Here is a 21,554-nt window from a genome sequence, read left to right as displayed (position 1 = left end):
ATACACACATACATATACAGGGGAAGGGGAGTCACATCCCATATACACACACACACATATACAGGGGAAGGGGAGTCACACCCCATATACACAAACATATATAGGGGAATGGGAGTCACACCCCATATCCACATATACATACAGGGGAAGGGGAGTCACACCCCATATACACATACATATACAGGGGAAGGGGAGTCACACCCCATATACACACACATATACAGGGGAAGGGGAGTCACACCCCATATACACACACATACACAGGGGAAGGGGAGTCACAACCCATATACACATACATAAACAGGGGAAGGGGAGTCACACCCCATATACAGGGGAAGGGGATTCACACTACATATACACACATACACACACATACATATACAGGGGAAGGGGAGTCACACCCCATATACAGGGGAAGGGGATTCACACTACATATACACACATACACACACATACATATACAGGGGAAGGGGAGTCACACCCCATATACGCATATACAGGGGAAGGGGAGTCACACCCCATATACACATACAGGGGAAGGGGAGTCACACCCCATATACACACACACATATACAGGGGAGTCACACCCCATGTACACACACACATACAGGGGAAGGGGAGTCACACCCCATATACACACATACATATACAGGGGAAGGGGAGTCACACCCCATATACACATACATATACAGGGGAAGGGGAGTCACACCCCATATACAGGGGAAGGGGATTCACACCCCATATACACACATACATATACAGGGGAAGGGGAGTCACACCCCATATACAGGCGATGGGGAGTCACACCCCATATACACACATACATATACAGGGGAAGGGGATTCACACCCCATATACACACAAACATATACAGTGGAAGGGGAGTCACAACCCATATACACACATACATATACAGTGGAAGGGGAGTCACAACCCATATACACACATACATATACAGTGGAAGGGGAGTCACACCCCATATACACATACATATACAGGGGAAGGGGAGTCACACCCCATATACAGGGGAAGGGGATCCACACCCCATATACACACATACATATACAGTGGAAGGGGATTCACACCCCATATACACACATATACAGGGGAAGGGGAGTCACACCCCATATACACACATACATATACAGTGGAAGGGGAGTCACACCCCATATACACATACATATACAGGGGAAGGGGAGTCACACACCATATACAGGGGAAGGGGATTCACACCCCATATACACACATACATATACAGTGGAAGGGGATTCACACCCCATACACACACACATATATACAGAGGAAGGGGAGTCACACCACATATACACACATACATATACAGGGGAAGGGGAGTCACACCCAATATATACACACACATACATATACAGGGGAAGGGGAGTCACACCCAATATATACACACACATATACAGGGGAAGGGGAGTCACACCCCATATACACATACATATACAGGGGAAGGGGAGTCACACCCCATATACACACATACATATACAGGGGAAGGGGAGTCACACCCCATATACAGGGGAAGGGGATTCACACCCCATATACACACACATATACAGGGGAAGGGGAGTCACACCCCATATACACACATACAGGGGAAGGAGAGTCACACCCCATATACACACATACATATACAGGGGAAGGGGAGTCACACCCCATATACACACATACATACACAGGGGAAGGGGAGTCACACCCAATATATACACACACATACATATACAGGGGAAGGGGAGTCACAACCCATTTACACATACATATACAGGGGAAGGGGAGTCACACCCCATATACACACACATGCCGGGGAAGGGGAGTTACACCCCATATACACACACACATATGCAGGGGAGTCACACCCCATACACACACACACATATACAGGGGAAAGGGAGTCACACCCAATATATACACACACATACATATACAGGGGAAGGGGAGTCACACCCCATATACACATACATATACAGGGGAAGGGGAGTCACACCCCATATACACACACATTTACAGGGGAAGGGGAGTCACACCCAATATATACACACACATACATATACAGTGGAAGGGGAGTCACACCCCAAATACACATACATATACAGGGGAGTCACACCCCATATACACACATACAGGGGAAGGGGAGTCACACCCCATATACACACATACATAGACAGGGGAAGGGGAGTCACACCCATATACACACACACACACACATATATATATATATATATATATATATATATATATTTATATAGGAAGGGGAGTCGCACCCCATATACACACATACAGGGGAAGGAGAGTCACACCCCATATACACACATACATATACAGGGGAAGGGGAGTCACACCCATATACACACACACACATATATATATATATATATTTATATAGGAAGGGGAGTCGCACCCCATATACACACATACAGGGGAAGGGGAGTCGCACCCCATATACACACATACAGGGGAAGGGGAGTCACACCCCATATACACACACATACAGGGGAAGGGGAGACATACCCCATATACACACACAGGGAAGGGGAGTCACACCCATACATACAGGGAAGGGGAGTCACACCCATACACACAGGGAAGGGGAGTCACACCTATATACACACACAGGGAAGGGGAGTCACACCCATAGATACAGGGAAGGGGAGTCACACCCATATACACACACAGGGAAGGGGAGTCACACCTATACATACAGGGAAGGGGAGTCACACCCATACATACAGGGAAGGGGAGTCACACCCATACATACAGGGAAGGGGAGTCACACCCATACATACAGGGAAGGGGAGTCACACCCATACATACAGGGAAGGGGAGTCACACCCATACATACAGGGAAGGGGAGTCACACCCATACTTACAGGGAAGGGGAGTCACACCCATACATACAGGGAAGGGGAGTCACACCCATACACACAGGGAAGGGGAGTCACACCCATATACACACACAGGGAAGGGGAGTCACACCTATATACACACACACAGGGAAGGGGAGTCACACCCATTCATACAGGGAAGGGGACTCACACCCATATACACACACAGGGAAGGGGAGTCACACCCATACATACAGGAAAGGGGAGTCACACCCATATACACACAGGGAAGGGGAGTCACACCCATACATACAGGGAAGGGGAGTCACACCTATACATACAGGGAAGGGGAGTCACACTGATACATACAGGGAAGGGGAGTCAGACCCATATACACACACAGGGAAGGGGAGTCACACCCATACATACAGGGAAGGGGAGTCAGACCCATTTACACACACAGGGAAGGGGAGTCAGACCCATATACACACACAGGGAAGGGGAGTCAGACCCATATACACACACAGGGAAGGGGAGTCACACCCATACATACAGGGAAGGGGAGTCACACCTATACATACAGGGAAGGGGAGTCACACCGATACATACAGGGAAGGGGAGTCAGACCCATATACACACACAGGGAAGGGGAGTCAGACCCATATACACACACAGGGAAGGGGAGTCACACCCATACATACAGGGAAGGGGAGTCAGACCCATATACACACACAGGGAAGGGGATTCAGACCCATATACACACACAGGGAAGGGGAGTCACACCCATACATACAGGGAAGGGGAGTCACACCCATACATACAGGGAAGGGGTCACACCTATACATACAGGGAAGGGGAATCAGATCCATATACACACATAGGGGAAGGGTAATCAGGTGGGACATGTGCAGGGGAGGCAGAACACATGTGAGCTTACCTTAGTCCAGGGGTGCGCCTTTATCTGGGGGAACTTGAACTCTGTGTAGTTGGGGTTCATTTCTCTAATCTGCTCCCGTGTGGGTGTGCCCAGGACCTGTAACAGGCAGAACCAGGTTACTTTCCCGGCCGGGTACCAATCTGCGGCCATCTGCGTACAATTAATGTAATCATCCAATAACAGCTGGAGAACACGTCACTGTAACGCCAGACAGGAGGATCAACAGGTGTCTGCAACATGATCTCTACATTATCCAGCTTCAGCATAGAGGCAGCCTACAGGAACACATCCCACCTATAGGACTCAGCGGAACCAGCTGGACAATGCATATTCCGAGTCATGGTTACCTGTACTGGAACGCCGCTCTGATGACACGTACAGGTAGGAGGTCACATCGTCACACCTGGGTATGTCTAGCAGAAATATGGGACATGCCCTCTCCCAGCCCTATATCTGCCCCAATGCAACAGGATTCAGAGTAGGCGCGAAACTGCCCCTCTTAGCTGCCATCACTATCGGCAAAGCAGGCCCAGACCGTCAGTGATTAGAGAAGTCAGGCCAATCAGTCCGTCATAGTCTTCATTCTGGTAACCTGCACCCATCACTGCCCGTGCAGGTCCGCTTTCCTGCCTGGGGTGTCGCTCTCTGTTCAGGGGCTTCTAGCACTCAGCTGATGTAGCAAACTGCTGAGATACGATGAAAAGTGTGCTAGAAGCACCAGAGCAGAGAGTGACAAGCTATTCCGCTGACAACTCTGTAGAGGCGCTATAACCCGCACCAATAAGCATGTGCTTTCATTAACCAAACTGTACTAAAAAGCGAACTCCACTGGTTGCTATGGGAAACACCCCATATTCGGCATGATTACCTGTTACACTGTGCAGATAGCACTAAGGTAGTAACTGTGTATACTGAATGTATAGATATCAGTGTATAACATATATAACATGTCCTCTGAGGCGTCTCAGGACTCCGGCTGATGCAGATACTGGGAGAAGGAGGATTTCTACCATCCCGAATTTGTTGCACCATTGACAGGCGGGTTCCAGCATCCAGGAGATGAGAACCAGGCTGGCGAGAACTAATAGAGACCAGGGACTCACTATTCCCATTTATATGAAATTAGAAGGTGCCAGAATAAGTGCAGTGATTCCGGCCTTGTTCCCTTTTCCTTGGTGGAGCAAGCGGTGTAAGATTTGTTCTAAATTTATTTATTGTATGACGATGTAGCCCAGTCCCAGAACCAGCCAGAGACAGGCTCACATCCAGGGTAAGCACTGATCTGTTAGAGACACGGAGAGCCTCTACCTCCGTCTGCTATATTCACCATATAATAATCTCACTATTACCCAACAACATAAGCAAAGGTCACACATCCAGGGTAAAAGCCTCTACCTCCGTCTGCTATATTCACCATATAATAATCTAACTATACACCTAATAACATAAGCAAAGGCCACACATCCAGGGTAAGAGCCTCCATCTCCGTCTACTATATTCACCATATAATAATCTCACTATTCACCTAATAACATAAGCAAAGGCCACACATCCAGGATAAGAGCCTCTACCTCCATCTGCTATATTCACCATATAATAATCTCACTATTCCCCAAATAACATAAGCAAAGGTCACACATCCAGGGTAAGAGCCTCTACCTCCTCTGCTATATTCACCTTATAATAATCTCTCTATTCACCGAATAACATAAGCAAAGGCCACACATCCAGGGTAAGAGCCTCCATCTCCGTCTGCTATATTCACCATATAATAATCTCACTATTCACCTAACAGCATAAGCAAAGGCCACACATCCGGGGTAAGAGCCTCCATCTCCGTCTACTATATTCACCATATAATAATCTCACTATTCACCTAATAACATAAGCATAGGCCACACATCCTGGGTAAGAGCCTCTACCTCCGTCTGCTATATTCACCTTATAATAATCTCACTATTCACTCAATAACATAAGCAAAGGCCACACATCCAGGGTAAGAGCCTCTACCGCCATCTGCTATATTCACCATATAATAATCTCACTATTCACCTAATAACATAAGCATAGGCCACACATCCTGGGTAAGAGCCTCTACCTCCGTCTGCTATATTCACCATATAATAATCTCACTATTCACCTAACAGCATAAGCAAAGGCCACACATCCGGGGTAAGAGCCTCTACCTCCGTCTGCTATATTCACCATATAATAATCTCACTATTCACCTAATAACATAAGCAAAGGCCACATATCCAGGGTAAGAGCCTCTACCTCCGTCTGCTATATTCACCATATAATAATCTCACTATTCACCTAATAACATAAACATAGGCCACACATCCAGGGTAAGAGCCTCTACCTCCGTCTGCTATATTCGCCATATAATAATTTCACTATTCACCTAATAACATAAGCAAAGGCCACACATCCAGGGTAAGAGCCTCCATCTCCGTCTGCTATATTCACCATATAATAATCTCACTATTCACCTAATAACATAAGCAAAGGTCACACATCCAGGGTAAGAGCCTCCATCTCCGTCTGCTATATTCACCATATAATAATCTCACTATTCACCTAATAACATAAGCATAGGCCACACATCCAGGGTAAGAGCCTCTACCTCCATCTGCTATATTCACCATATAATAATCTCACTATTCCCCAAATAACATAAGCAAAGGCCACACATCCAGGGTAAGAGCCACCATCTCCGTCTGCTATATTCACCTTATAATAATCTCACTATTCACCTAATAACATAAGCATAGGCCACACATCCTGGGTAAGAGCCTCTACCTCCGTCTGCTATATTCACCATATAATAATCTCACTATTCACCTAACAGCATAAGCAAAGGCCACACATCCGGGGTAAGAGCCTCTACCTCCGTCTGCTATATTCACCATATAATAATCTCACTATTCACCTAATAACATAAGCAAAGGCCACATATCCAGGGTAAGAGCCTCTACCTCCGTCTGCTATATTCACCATATAATAATCTCACTATTCACCTAACAGCATAAACATAGGCCACACATCCGGGGTAAGAGCCTCTACCTCCGTCTGCTATATTCGCCATATAATAATTTCACTATTCACCTAATAACATAAGCAAAGGCCACACATCCAGGGTAAGAGCCTCCATCTCCGTCTGCTATATTCACCATATAATAATCTCACTATTCACCTAATAACATAAGCAAAGGTCACACATCCAGGGTAAGAGCCTCCATCTCCGTCTGCTATATTCACCATATAATAATCTCACTATTCACCTAATAACATAAGCATAGGCCACACATCCAGGGTAAGAGCCTCTACCTCCATCTGCTATATTCACCATATAATAATCTCACTATTCCCCAAATAACATAAGCAAAGGCCACACATCCAGGGTAAGAGCCACCATCTCCGTCTGCTATATTCACCTTATAATAATCTCACTATTCACCTAATAACATAAGCATAGGCCACACATCCTGGGTAAGAGCCTCTACCTCCGTCTGCTATATTCACCATATAATAATCTCACTATTCACCTAACAGCATAAGCAAAGGCCACACATCCGGGGTAAGAGCCTCTACCTCCGTCTGCTATATTCACCATATAATAATCTCACTATTCACCTAATAACATAAGCAAAGGTCACACATCCAGGGTAAGAGCCTCTACCTCCGTCTGCTATATTCACCATATAATAATCTCACTATTCACCTAACAGCATAAACATAGGCCACACATCCGGGGTAAGAGCCTCTACCTCCGTCTGCTATATTCACCATATAATAATCTCACTATTCACCTAACAGCATAAGCAAAGGCCACACATCCGGGGTAAGAGCCTCTACCTCCGTCTGCTATATTCACCATATAATAATCTCACTATTCACCTAATAACATAAGCAAAGGCCACATATCCAGGGTAAGAGCCTCTACCTCCGTCTGCTATATTCACCATATAATAATCTCACTATTCACCTAATAACATAAACATAGGCCACACATCCAGGGTAAGAGCCTCTACCTCCGTCTGCTATATTCGCCATATAATAATTTCACTATTCACCTAATAACATAAGCAAAGGCCACACATCCAGGGTAAGAGCCTCCATCTCCGTCTGCTATATTCACCATATAATAATCTCACTATTCACCTAATAACATAAGCAAAGGTCACACATCCAGGGTAAGAGCCTCCATCTCCGTCTGCTATATTCACCATATAATAATCTCACTATTCACCTAATAACATAAGCATAGGCCACACATCCAGGGTAAGAGCCTCTACCTCCATCTGCTATATTCACCATATAATAATCTCACTATTCCCCAAATAACATAAGCAAAGGCCACACATCCAGGGTAAGAGCCACCATCTCCGTCTGCTATATTCACCTTATAATAATCTCACTATTCACCTAATAACATAAGCATAGGCCACACATCCTGGGTAAGAGCCTCTACCTCCGTCTGCTATATTCACCATATAATAATCTCACTATTCACCTAATAACAAACATAGGCCACACATCCAGGAGCAGCACCCGCCAATAATGCCATCTCCTTATAAACCCCAAAACAGCAAAGTCATCAGCGACTGTGTGCGATCTTCTATGAGGACACTAGAGGGCAGCAAAAAGATAGTAAATTTAGCCCCTCGTCTTATAATAGGAGAACTATGTGGTGCTATTCAAAGAGGAAATGCTGGATTTATAGGGCATTCAGAAAGTGCTGTATAGTAAATTTAGCCCAATGTCTGTTACTCATAATAGCTTAAAAGGGACATTAACAGTAAACTATAAAACATACTCCTAGAAACGAGTTTCATTAAAATTCACTGAAATGATATAAATAAACTGTTCTGTAAAGAGGTCAGTATGGTCTTTTACAAAAACCTTGTGATTGTGGGGGAAAGATTTTCAGCATGGCAAGCAGACTACCTGTTTCAATCAGATACAGTTTTTACAAGTCAATTCCTTTGGGACTATTGCATGAAACAAGGTTCCCATTGGATCAATACAGCTGTAAAAACGCCGGATGGGGAGATATTTGCAGGTTATATATATTTTATATGGAAAATCCACCTTCTTCCATTCATTAGAAACACTGTACAGACACCACGTTCTCCTGTTTATATGATACTTTCTTATATTACATTGCGTAGTACAAGAAGGGTAATATGACTTCGCTATAGCCGCCCCGTGGAGATGTGGCTTATGTACAGGAGTATAATACCCAGATGTGCCCGTTAGGAGGCGTGTCCTTTCTATCTACCCGGGGTGAAAACGCAGAATGAAGATGAGGCTCCTCCTAACTATGATACTCCCAAAAAGGAGTAAAGCTCGCCAGAACTGGTGCCTGTGCTATTACTGGAGGATTCCCCTTACCCCCGGGCTATGCCAGGCTGGGCACCCGCAGTGTACCATCCCCTGGTCATACTGCTGGCTAATCCTCATGCTTACAGCTGTCGCACCTGAAACGCTTTAAGTAGCATTGTCAACTCAATTGGGCTGGGGTCCAAATACCACATCGCCCCTTCCCACTCACTGTAAGTTCACGTTCATGATTAAGGTTTTTTTTTTACTCTCCTAAAAGGTTACGTCAGTATGGAAGACAAGAAGATTTATATCAATTTCAGGTATTAATAAAGTGGAGAGCGTTTGGTGTTTTTTTTTTTTTTTTTGTTATTATTAGGTAGATTTGAGGAACTACATGTTCCAGCAGGACTTAGCCGCCAGGGCACACTGGTGCAGTTCCACAGGCTGCAGCTTGTTCAGGCACCAGTACGCTGTAAGCCTATGGATAGAGAAAACCGAATGCACTTTGCTATAGTCCCAGAAAAGTCTCCATGTTCAGGACTGTCAGCTCTTGTGGGTCACTAATAACCCAAATATGCAACTTCTTCATATTTCCTAAACTAACATGGGGCCTGTGCATCTGGGAGTCACAGTACAGGGAGTGGGGTCACTACACAGACTGTACCTTATTGGTAATATGGGGAGGACAGGCTTACATCCTCATCACCCCCAGCTACTAACATGGGGCCTGTGCATCAGGGGAGTCACAATACAGGGAGTGGGGTCACTACACAGACTGTACCTTATTGGTAATATGGGGAGCACAGGCTTACATCCTCATCACCCCCAGCTACTAACATGGGGCCTGTGCATCGGGGGAGTCACAGTACAGGGAGTGGGGTCACTACACAGACTGTACCTTATTGGTAATATGGGGAGCACAGGCTTACATCCTCATCACCCCCAGCTACTAACATGGGGCCTGTGCATCGGGGAGTCACAATACAGGGAGTGGGGTCACTACACAGACTGTACCTTATTGGTAATATGGGGAGGACAGGCTTACATCCTCATCACCCCCAGCTACTAACATAGGGCCTGTGCATCGGGGAGTCACAATACAGGGAGTGGGGTCACTATACAGATGCGCGGGTTACTGGGCGAGGACGCTGCCTGCGGACTGATTTCCTGTATATAAAACATAGGCTGCACAATCCTATAATTATAACCCGACAAAATCTCACTATGTAATCAATATATTATTTTATTGCAGCAATAATATGATAAACAAAATATAAATTGGAATCTATAACAGCATATACTGTGAAACACATTCATAAAATAGACAAAGTTCATGTAAAAGACATTTAGCATGACTGATGCACAAGAACTATATCAGAATGGAAGAGATGTATACAGGCTGCGGTGCTGTGTGTGTACGACGCAGCTGCACTCACCTTTATGATCTCTACCAGCTGATCCACTCCGCTGTCCCCGGGAAATATGGGCTGGCCCAGGAGGAGCTCCGCCAGCACGCAGCCCGCTGACCACACATCTAAAGAAACAAAGGGGGAAAGTCCGTAATCAGTAACACAGGCCAAGCGCCGGCACAGCCGGTTAACTATATAGGTGGCATGTTATTATTCCATTACTTCCCATGTGCCCCAATACAGGGCCTCCTATCTGCATGCAATGGCGCAGGCAGCAGGCTAGGGGCTCGAGTTATACAGCGCTGATAACACAGCTGGTAAAGGAAGTGCAGGTTCAGGTTATGCAGCAGAAACAGAATCCAGTTCTCTCCCTCTATCACCCGCCCTGTAATGTGTTGGTGGTGATGTTCCTATGACTCCTCTTACAGGTCCTCCCTGTTTGCAGTACCAGGTAAGGGTGGAGAAACGGACAGGGCGCAGATGGACCCCCCTCCTCTCCCATAAATGCTGACGGAAGTGATTGACTATTAGCAATTCAGCAGATGTCTGAGTGAAATACAGCGTCCGGAGTCAGCAGTACTCCCAGCCTGCGCTCATCACATGGAGGGTAATGGATAGTCATTTGGGTTATAAGGGCCAGATGTTCTGTCACAATTAAAGTGCAGCACTATAGATATAAAGGTAAGGCCATTAGCACATATACACAGCCACGCGCTCACACACTACTGCTGACTGCTGCATTTATCTCCAAGTGTGTCATCACTCTCTGACAAGATGGGGGCTGGGCGGCGCTCGGCATGGCCGCTGCTCCCTGGGCCCCACAGATAACGGTCCCATTACTACATACCGTTCCTTCTCCTATTACAGGGCACAGTTTTATGCCGGGTACACAATAAGCGATATGTCACCTGATCCGGCACATCGGCCAGCGCGTACCCACTATGTCGCCGACGATGTGCGCTCCTGGGCGTCGTCAGCAACAATCGCCCATCGGACCTCACCGCTGAAGGCCGGCCATCACTGGGCCTAGTGCCCCCTACACACGCAGAGATTCTTCTTGGTGCTAAAAACAGATTTCTGTCCAAAAATTAATGTACACTAATGTGACCTCTCCAAACACTCAGTGCACAGGGATTATACACTCACACAGCGCTAGCTGGCTCCCCCGGCACAGACTGATAATCTGATCACACAGCACAGTGATTATACACTCACACAGCACTAGCTGGCTCCCCCGCCACAGATTGATAATCTGATGATCACACAGCACAGTGATTATACACTCACACAGCGCTAGCTGGCTCCCCCGGCACAGACTGATAATCTGATTATCACACAGCACAGGGATTGTACACTCACACAGTGCTAGCTAGCTCCCCCGGCACAGACTGATAATCTGATCACACAGCACAGGGATTATACACTCATACAGCGCTAGCTGGCTCCCCCGGCACAGACTGATAATCTGATTATCACACAGCACAGTGAGAACACACACTTACCTATGCTGGAAGTGTAATCAGTGGCCCCAAAGATCAACTCTGGAGCCCTATAGTACCGAGAGCAGATGTAGGAGACATTGGGTTCCCCGCGTACAAGCTGTTTCGCACTGTAAGACAAGCAGGAGATGGGCGATAAGTAACGGTGATTGTATAGAGCATGGCGACCATTAACATATATAGAAGCTATATCGGAGGACACAGAGTGCCCATACTTAACCCTCGGCTTTATATAGAAGCAATGTAATATAGTAAAGGACAGAAGTGGATCTATTGTAGCTAAACAAAGATGGCGGACAAGGCGTCAAATGTAAGTGCTCCAATCGCACACCCAGCTACAGAGCACTTTACCGGACGTGAATGTGGGCCCGGTCCCCAGATATTGTTCTGTTCTCGCCGCTCATTACCGCATACTATTTCCCCAGCATTCCGGTCATGTCACATACAGGTGCCTCAGCCAGGGTGTTAGTATGATAACATGTGGCATCTGTCATGTTTATAGCCATGTAATAACTATAAACTGCGGGGGTCTTTGAGAAGCTGGTGTGTTATAAGGGAGAATACTATAACCCCCTACTCTAAATGACTGCTCGCTCCTGTCCTATGCTGTTATATGGTCTCCGGAGTACCCGATAACTTCTAATATCCATATAATGTACAGTACCGTTATCCTACAACTACATTCTGCTGTACACTGGAGGATGGACAGGCCAACGTCAGCTCTTACAGGCACAAGATTTCTAGAGTCACCCTAATCATGGCCTAGCGCGGATTAGCGGATACGGGCACACCGTAATACAGAGCCGGGCATAATGAGCCGCCATGGAGGAGGGGGACACTTACCTGCCGAAGTCGCAGAGCTTTAGCACGGCTGTGTCGGGGTCCAGCAGCAGGTTCTGTGGTTTGATATCCCGGTGGCAGATCCCAAAGGAATGGATATAGGCTAAACTGCGGAATAGCTGGTACATGTACAACTGTAACAAACAGAGAGAGAACGTCAGTGACGCTGGAATGCTGCGCTGACCCCCGGTATAACCTGCAGCGCCTAGCCCTGAGACATACAGACTCACAATTATGTAACCATATCAGTGCAGTACTTCCATATGCTCCGGTCTCATCTAGTTCCCACATATCTATCTCCTATGCACAGGAACACTGACAATCTGCTGCCCCTACAGTAACATACACGTCGCCTTTTAGTGACGTACGGTTTTCCTGTCCTATCCCATCACACTGAACCAGAATGTGATTATGTATTAGAGATCACAGACTTATTATTATTGATTATTGTAGTCAACAGCATTGATAAGGCTGGTCCATCAGCCTCTATATATTGACAGAACGTAGACCATGCATGAAAGAGGAGGAGGCCCTCAAGTAGCCTTCGGGCCCTTTGCTGTAAGACGTCACCTGTTACACGACTAACGAAAGACAGGAAACTGCGTCAGAAAATGTGAAATGCGTGGTGGAGAGAAGGAAGACCTGGGAGCAGACCAGACTGTGAGAGGGGAGACAGCTCTGTCTAGTAGGTAACCTTCGGGCCCTTTGCTGTAAGAAGTCACCTGTTACACGAATAAGGAAAGCCAGGAAACTGCAGCAGGAAATGTGAAATGCGTGGTGGAGAGAAGGAAGATCTGAGAGCGGACCAAACTGTGAGAGGGGAGACAGGCAGCTCTGTCCAGTACAGTAACCTTCTGGCCCTTTGCTGTAAGACGTCACCTGTTACACGAATAAGGAAAGCCAGGAAACTGCAGCAGGAAATGTGAAATGCGTGGTGGTGAGGAGGAAGACCTGGGAGCAGACCAGACTGTGAGAGGGGAGACAGGCAGCTCTGTCCAGTAAGTAACCTTTGGGCCCTTTGCTGTAAGACGTCCCTGTTACACGAATAACGAAAGCCAGGAAACTGCAGCAGGAAATGTGAAATGCATGGTGGAGAGGAGGAAGACCTGGGAGCAGACCAGACTGTGAGAGGGGAGACAGGCAGCTCTGTCCAGTACAGTAACCTTCGGGCCCTTTACTGTAAGACGTCACCTGTTACACGAATAACGAAAGCCAGGAAACTGCAGCAGGAAATGTGAAATGCGTGGTGGTGAGGAGGAAGACCTGGGAGCGGACCAGACTGAGAGGGGAGACAGGCAGCTCTGTCCAGAGCAGTGAGGGAAGACATTGGATGAGGGCTAAAAGAAGTTAGACAATCAGAGAGGAGACCAAGACTTCTAGATAGTAAAACTGCAATTTACCTGCACAACACAATAGGGAGGTGAAAACCATGAACCAGTGAGGGAACCTCAGTCCCAGACAGGGAACCAGGCCAACTATGGTGAGGTAACATGGCTGTGTGCTGGTGGGCATAGGGCTCTTCTAAAGTACAAAAGCCCTAATCTATTAATGAGGGGAAAGTAATAACATGACACGGTCTGTGCTAAAATATTCCTACAAGCAGGAAGTCTATTGTGCATTGGAGAACTAACCACTCCCCAACCTCCAGATTACAGATATAACCTGAATTAGTAAATATTTCATATAAATCAAATTTTATGTTAATTTTTTTTTCGTTTTTAAAAGCATACATGACATTGCTAACACACAGTGGTGCAGAAAGTAATGCAGTACTCAGCGACATCTAGGGGCCAGGACACAGTGCCTCCTGACAGCCAGGCTCTTACAGTAATGTCTTATGTTCAGTGGATACCAGGCTTCTGGAGAGCGAGTTCTGTATCCCCAGCAGTGGGGGTACCCTCCTTACAGGGAGCATGTGCCCTGCGCGGTGTGGGGACGGTACACTTCATTATAGAATGTAAGGAAACAAATCCGCTTGTACCTGGGACGGAGCGTCCTCTACCGCAGATCAAACCACATCACTGTAATAGCCAAGCTTCGTTTGCTGTCAGACCATAACCTCAGCTACATAAGTAAATGAGCCCCCCCCCCAATGAAACACAGGGACCACAAACGAGTTATTGTCAGGAGATCCTACAATCGCAACTACCTTAACGTAGATCATGGGTAGAGCTTGCTTTGCCCGGCTGTAATGTCTCGCAACTCTGTACACGGTTTCCGGAACGTAGTCCAGCACCAGGTTTAGGTAGACCTCGTCTTTCTGTAAGTTAAAAGACACTGCTCAGTGACTAAGACATACGGTCAGTAAGATAAATACATGGCTCAGTGAATAAGACATACGGTCAGTAAGATAAATACATGGCTCAGTGAGTAAGATACGATCAGTAAGAAACACATGGCTCAGTGAGTAAGAAACGATCAGTAAGAAATACATGGCTTAATGACTAAGACATACGATCAGTAATTGGAATACATGGCTCAGTGAGCAAGACATAAGGTCAGTAAGAGAAATACATGGCTCAGTGAGTAAGATGCGATCAGTAAGAAATACATGGCATAATGACTAATGGTGCGTACACACTGGGCGATTAAAGTGGACGACTGAACGATAACGATATCGTTATCGTTCAGTCGTCCACTTTATCGTCCATTTTTAACACAAAAAAGATGAACGATGACGACGACGCGCGTTCCCGCGGGTCGTTCGTCATCCTCGTTCATCGGGCTGACATGCAGGCCAACCTGACGACCTCGTCAGGTTGCTGCATGTCAGGGAATGGGTGAGAGAGCCCGGCGCTGAACGATATCGCTAATGATATCGTTCAGCGGCTGTGCTCAATGTCATGAACGACATTGAGCACAGCCTGCCGGGGACACACTAGACGATATCGCTCAGGGAGCATATCGTCTAGTGTGTATGCACCTTAAGACATATGGTCAGTAAGAGAAATACATGGCTTAGTGAGTAAGAGTTACAGTCAGAGAAATACATGGCTCAGTGCTTAAGAGATGGTCAGTAAGATACAGGCGTGGTTCAGTGAGTAAGAGATACAGACCGGCAAATGCATTATGCAGAGCGAGACAGACACCTGTAACATTATCGGATATAATACTACACATTTCTCAGTGTTAAGACTTTGTTAGTATGTGATAAGCCCCTGTGATGTATTTCACATGTTACTGAACGATCGCACGGACTCTTACACAGGGCAGCGCAGACTTCTATAATGTCAAATACAAAGAATCCTCCTTTTCCTTTATCTCCTAAGCGTCCAATAAATGGATTACACGCGTTTTCACCCCTGTAAAATAACAGCTCTGAGTGCAATCTGGGCCTCTGCCAGCCTCGTACCCTGGGGCGCTGCCACTTTCTCCCGGGCTCCTCTGTAATATTTCTGACAATTCCACAGGTTTCCGATGAGAATGAGGCCAGTGTTGCACTCGGCATCTACAGATCAGTGGCCTTGTACATAAACCTCTATACTGTACACTGCGTGTGACTGTCCTGCCGGGATAGGAACTCTACACTGGTCCTATAACGTGCGCCATCAGACGTCCCTCCCCCTCTGTGCGACACCTTCTCCAGTCACGAAGCAGAGGAGGTTCCCCTATATCAATGTATCTATAGTGCGCACCCAGCACTGAGGCCAGGAAGTACCCATCAGACCATAGAGCCTCCTCCGCTTGCCAATAGAATCCCCCCCGTGTTCTATGGAAAACTCCAGGTGAGCTTTCCAGTGACGCGCCCGGGATACAGCGTGGGCCGTTTCTCCCATCCCTGCTATGAAAGACCAGGGGGCTGCGGGGATTGATGCCAGTCTTCCCGTATTCTGAAAGCGGCAATCATTTTAAAAGACAAAATCAGCTTTAAAAGATACGGGAAGACTGGCAGGAATCCCGGCAGCGGCTGTAGCTCGCCACCTGTTACATAAGCCCCCCGAGCCTGTCAGAGCTGTCACAGGACTCGGGTGGGCTCCCTAATAATTGCCCGGAAGGCCGCATAATAAGATTTCCTGACACATTTCTTCAAGGATGGATTTGACAGTTCTCTGGGTTTTCTCTTTAGCAATTTCCCCAACTCCCTCAGCGAGCGATTACACAGCCTCATAAATGGCGGCACTGAGGGATACACGACGCTAATCGATAGGGATATGCCACCGCCAAGCTGAACGATGAAGAGCGCCAGAGACTATCTTTCATCAGGCATACGTCCATGCAGGGTCCTCATAGTGAGCTGATGTGGGATTGCAGTGAGGCCGGGAATAGTATCCTCTCTATTAGGGCAGAGTGCAATGCGCCCCCAGGGACCATTCACAATCATCCGCCTCTAACACGCTTATATACAGTAATGGACAAAGTGCAGGATAACATAAAAAGGACAAGAGTCAGTGGTTTATCCAGCACTGGATCCTAAGAGGTTAATATTGCGCGTAACCTCCGGCAACACAGAACATACTGTAAGTGCAAAATGTGTTACAAACAGATGAGACGCATGTAAAGGGCCAGTTACTCCCCCCCCCCCCCCCCTCCCCACAGCACCTGTGTGTAGGAGGCCGTGGCGGGTGGATCATTCCTAGAAGTTCACACATCTCCCTGCAGTAAAATCCGCTCCGACTACTCGCAGGATATTATTAGCTGCTCAGTGACTTGGAAAATAATAAACTGACAGAGAAATAATAGAACTGTCGGCACGAGGAAGACTCCAGCTAAGTCTCGGTCTGCTTTCTAGGTCCTCTTAGTAACATGAAAGGACCCAAAGGGCTGATAATCCAGGTTCCCGGAGAAGAGGGGGTTAAGGTCTGAGGATGGATCAAATTGGAGTCATGTGAGATGGCTTCAAAGGGGCCCAGAACCAGCCCACTCGGCAGGCGGAGCTCAGACAACCTCGTGCTCTGCAAATCTGCTACAGAATCAGGTAGGCGATACTATGTATCACATGTTGTCTATCCAACTATAATCCGCCTTTATTTATATGACACCACGTCTTCTGTAGCCCTTACAAAGTACATCAGTAAGTGAACAAGAAACCAGTGACTTACAGTACAAGGTTTATAATTGCTGCATTAGCAATCATAACAATCAAGTGAGTAGATGAATGTATACGTAAGGAGAAGCACACGAGGGCTCTTCTCATTACAGCTTACATTCTAATGGGGAGAGGCAGACAGGGGTGACGCAGGTGGGGTAGACAGGGAGGAAATAGCATGAAGTGGGTTAGGATTAGAGCTGGAAGGCTGTGATGAAGTAGCGGGTCTTGAGAGCCCGTTTGAAGGTTTGTATAGGAGGTGGAGAGACTGATGGGGAGAGGGAGAGAGTTCCAGAGGTCAGGAGCAGCACGGGCAAAATTTTGGAGGCGGGAGTCGGAGGAAGTAATCAGTTGGCAGGAGAGTCGGCATTTGTTGAGCAAAGAGGGCGGACGGGAGAGTGAAGGGAGATAAGGTCAGAGATGTAAACGGGAGAGGAATGGGTGAGAGCTTTGTAAGCGACTAAGAACCTTGAATTGGGCTCTGAAGGGGAAGGGGAGCCAGAGTAGGGTTTGTAGGAGAGGGGAAGCAGATGTAGAACATTTGGAGAGAAAGATGAGCCGAGCAGCATTGAGGACAGATTGGAGTGGAGGGAGAGAGATGGGAGTCAGGGAGGCCAAATAGGAGGTTACAGTAGCCCAATCTGGAGATGACCAGTGAGTGGATGAGGGTCAGTAGCATCCTGGGTGATAAAAGGTTTGATCCAGGAAATATTTTTGAGACGGAAACGGCAGGACTGCGAGAGGTGCTGAATGGGTGGTTTATGGAGAATACGTGGCCTATGGAGAATACGTTGCCTATGGAGAAAAGCAGTCACTCTGCTCTTTGGTACCATCGTGTGCACCGCACTGAACATGGACCAGAGAATCCAAAAGGAGAACGTGGTCTGAGGAGATCAGAAAGAAGATATTAGACAATCATGTTAAAGGTAAAGGCTAGAACATCATCTTCAAGCAGTTTGATGCTCCTGTAACTACAGTTACAAATATTCTTAAGAATTTAAATGTCCAATGGACTGTATCGAACCCCCCAGGATGTGGCCACAAGAGGAAAACTGCAACCATATTAAACAGAAGGATAGCGAGAATGGTAGAGAGAGAGTCAAGGAAAACTTTCAAAGTGATACAAACAGAACTCCAATGTACGTCAGTGTCTGATTGCACCATCCGACCATCAAGTCTATGTCCACAGACAAAATACATGAAGTTTTCAAAGAGAAGAGAACCATACGTGACACATTGGGTAGGCTCGGTTATGGTTTGCGGCTGCTTTGCTGCATCTGGTGCGGGGTTCCCTGAATCTGTGCAGGGCACAAGGATATCTGAAGACCATCTAAGCATTCTGGAGTGAAACACATTGACCAGCAACAGAAAGCTCTGTCTCAGTCACAGGTCATTCATCCTCCTACAGGATAGATGACACAAAACACACAGCTAAAAGCACCCAAGAAAGGACGAGACCATAACATTGGACTATCTGAGTCCTGATCAGAATCCTATGGAACATCTATGAAAAAAGCTGAAAAATACAGCCAGGAGAAGGCACCATCACACCTGAGACAGCTGGAACACACAGCCAGGAGAAGGCACCATCACACCTGAGACAGCTGGAGCACACAGCCAGGAGAAGGCACCATCACACCCGAGACAGCTGGAGCACACAGCCAGGAGAAGGCACCATCACACCCGAGACAGCTGGAAAACACAGCCAGGAGAAGGCACCATCACACCTGAGACAGCTGGAAAACACAGCCAGGAGAAGGCACCATCACACCTGAGACAGCTGGAGCACACAGCCAGGAGAAGGCACCATCACACCTGAGACAGCTGGAGCACACAGCCAGGAGAAGGCACCATCACACCTGAGACAGCTGGAAAACACAGCCAGGAGAAGGCACCATCACACCTGAGACAGCTGGAAAACACAGCCAGGAGAAGGCACCATCACACCTGAGACAGCTGGAGCACACAGCCAGGAGAAGGCACCATCACACCTGAGACAGCTGGAAAACACAGCCAGGAGAAGGCACCATCACACCTGAGACAGCTGGAAAACACAGCCAGGAGAAGGCACCATCACACCTGAGACAGCTGGAGCACACAGCCAGGAGAAGGCACCATCACACCTGAGACAGCTGGAGCACACAGCCAGGAGAAGGCACCATCACACCTGAGACAGCTGGAAAACACAGCCAGGAGAAGGCACCATCACACCTGAGACAGCTGGAGCACACAGCCAGGAGAAGGCACCATCACACCTGAGACAGCTGGAGCACACAGCCAGGAGAAGGCACCATCACACCTGAGACAGCTGGAGCACACAGCCAGGAGAAGGCACCATCACACCTGAGACAGCTGGAGCACACAGCCAGGAGAAGGCACCATCACACCTGAGACAGCTGGAGCACACAGCCAGGAGAAGGCACCATCACACCTGAGACAGCTGGAGCACACAGCCAGGAGAAGGCACCATCACACCTGAGACAGCTGGAGCACACAGCCAGGAGAAGGCACCATCACACCTGAGACAGCTGGAGCACACAGCCAGGAGAAGGCACCATCACACCTGAGACAGCTGGAGCACACAGCCAGGAGAAGGCACCATCACACCTGAGACAGCTGGAGCACACAGCCAGGAGAAGGCACCATCACACCTGAGACAGCTGGAGCACACAGCCAGGAGAAGGCACCATCACACCTGAGACAGCTGGAGCACACAGCCAGGAGAAGGCACCATCACACCTGAGACAGCTGGAGCACACAGCCAGGAGAAGGCACCATCACACCTGAGACAGCTGGAGCACACAGCCAGGAGAAGGCACCATCACACCTGAGACAGCTGGAGCACACAGCCAGGAGAAGGCACCATCACATCTGAGACAGCTGGAGCACACAGCCAGGAGAAGGCACCATCACACCTGAGACAGCTGGAGCACACAGCCAGGAGAAGGCACCACCACACCTGAGACAGCTGGAGCACACAGCCAGGAGAAGGCACCATCACACCTGAGACAGCTGGAGCACACAGCCAGGAGAAGGCACCATCACACCTGAGACAGCTGGAGCACACAGCCAGGAGAAGGCACCATCACACCTGAGACAGCTGGAGCACACAGCCAGGAGAAGGCACCATCACACCTGAGACAGCTGGAGCATACAGCCAGGAGAAGGCACCATCACACCTGAGACAGCTGGAGCATACAGCCAGGAGAAGGCACCATCACACCTGAGACAGCTGGAGCAGTTTGCTCAATGGGGGCGAACCACCTGCTGACAGCTGCAGAAGTCTCACAAGTGTTCACTCTAGCACCCTGCACCTGTCACAACCCGTGTACCTCCTCTTTCCTTCATGGGGTATCGCTCTCTGCTCTGGTGTTTCTAGCAGACACTCGTCTGTATATCAGAAGTTTGTTAGATCAGAAGAGTGTGCTAGAAACACCAGAGCAGAGAGCGACACCACAGGCAGGAAAGAGGAACTGCACGGGCTGTGACAGGTGCAGGGTGCTAGAATGAAGACTGACTCACTGAGAGCTACAGAAATCACCTCTAAAAGGGGTGCAGCACAGTACCAGGTTAGGGGGTACCATCAATTTTGGCCATGCCATTTTCATTTGTTTTATTATTTGAAAATGTTCTGTTGAATCACGAGTCAAATACAGAGTCTGATTTCTATTA

General features: G+C 47.7%; 1 protein-coding gene across 2 annotated transcripts in view; it reads right to left on the bottom strand.

Annotated features, from left to right (window-relative positions):
- Positions 1 to 21,554, bottom strand: part of GSK3B (glycogen synthase kinase 3 beta) — a 149,193-nt gene that overhangs the window by 25,964 nt on the left and 101,675 nt on the right. For both annotated transcript variants that reach the window (XM_088463954.1, XM_088463955.1), the window contains exons 4-8: positions 15,006 to 15,116; positions 12,860 to 12,990; positions 12,020 to 12,126; positions 10,545 to 10,642; positions 3,781 to 3,876 (exon numbers count right to left, since the gene is read on the bottom strand). In XM_088463954.1, coding sequence (XP_088320080.1) covers positions 3,781 to 3,876; positions 10,545 to 10,642; positions 12,020 to 12,126; positions 12,860 to 12,990; positions 15,006 to 15,116 — 543 coding nt within the window. The remainder of the gene's footprint in view (positions 1 to 3,780; positions 3,877 to 10,544; positions 10,643 to 12,019; positions 12,127 to 12,859; positions 12,991 to 15,005; positions 15,117 to 21,554) is intronic.

This window comes from Taudactylus pleione, unplaced genomic scaffold, assembly GCF_031769625.1.
Source record: "Taudactylus pleione unplaced genomic scaffold, aTauple2 ptg001518l, whole genome shotgun sequence".
In the NCBI taxonomy this organism is placed as follows: Eukaryota; Metazoa; Chordata; class Amphibia; order Anura; family Myobatrachidae; genus Taudactylus; species Taudactylus pleione.
Note: the sequence above shows the minus strand (reverse complement) of the source record. Positions and strands in the feature narration are given on the sequence as shown.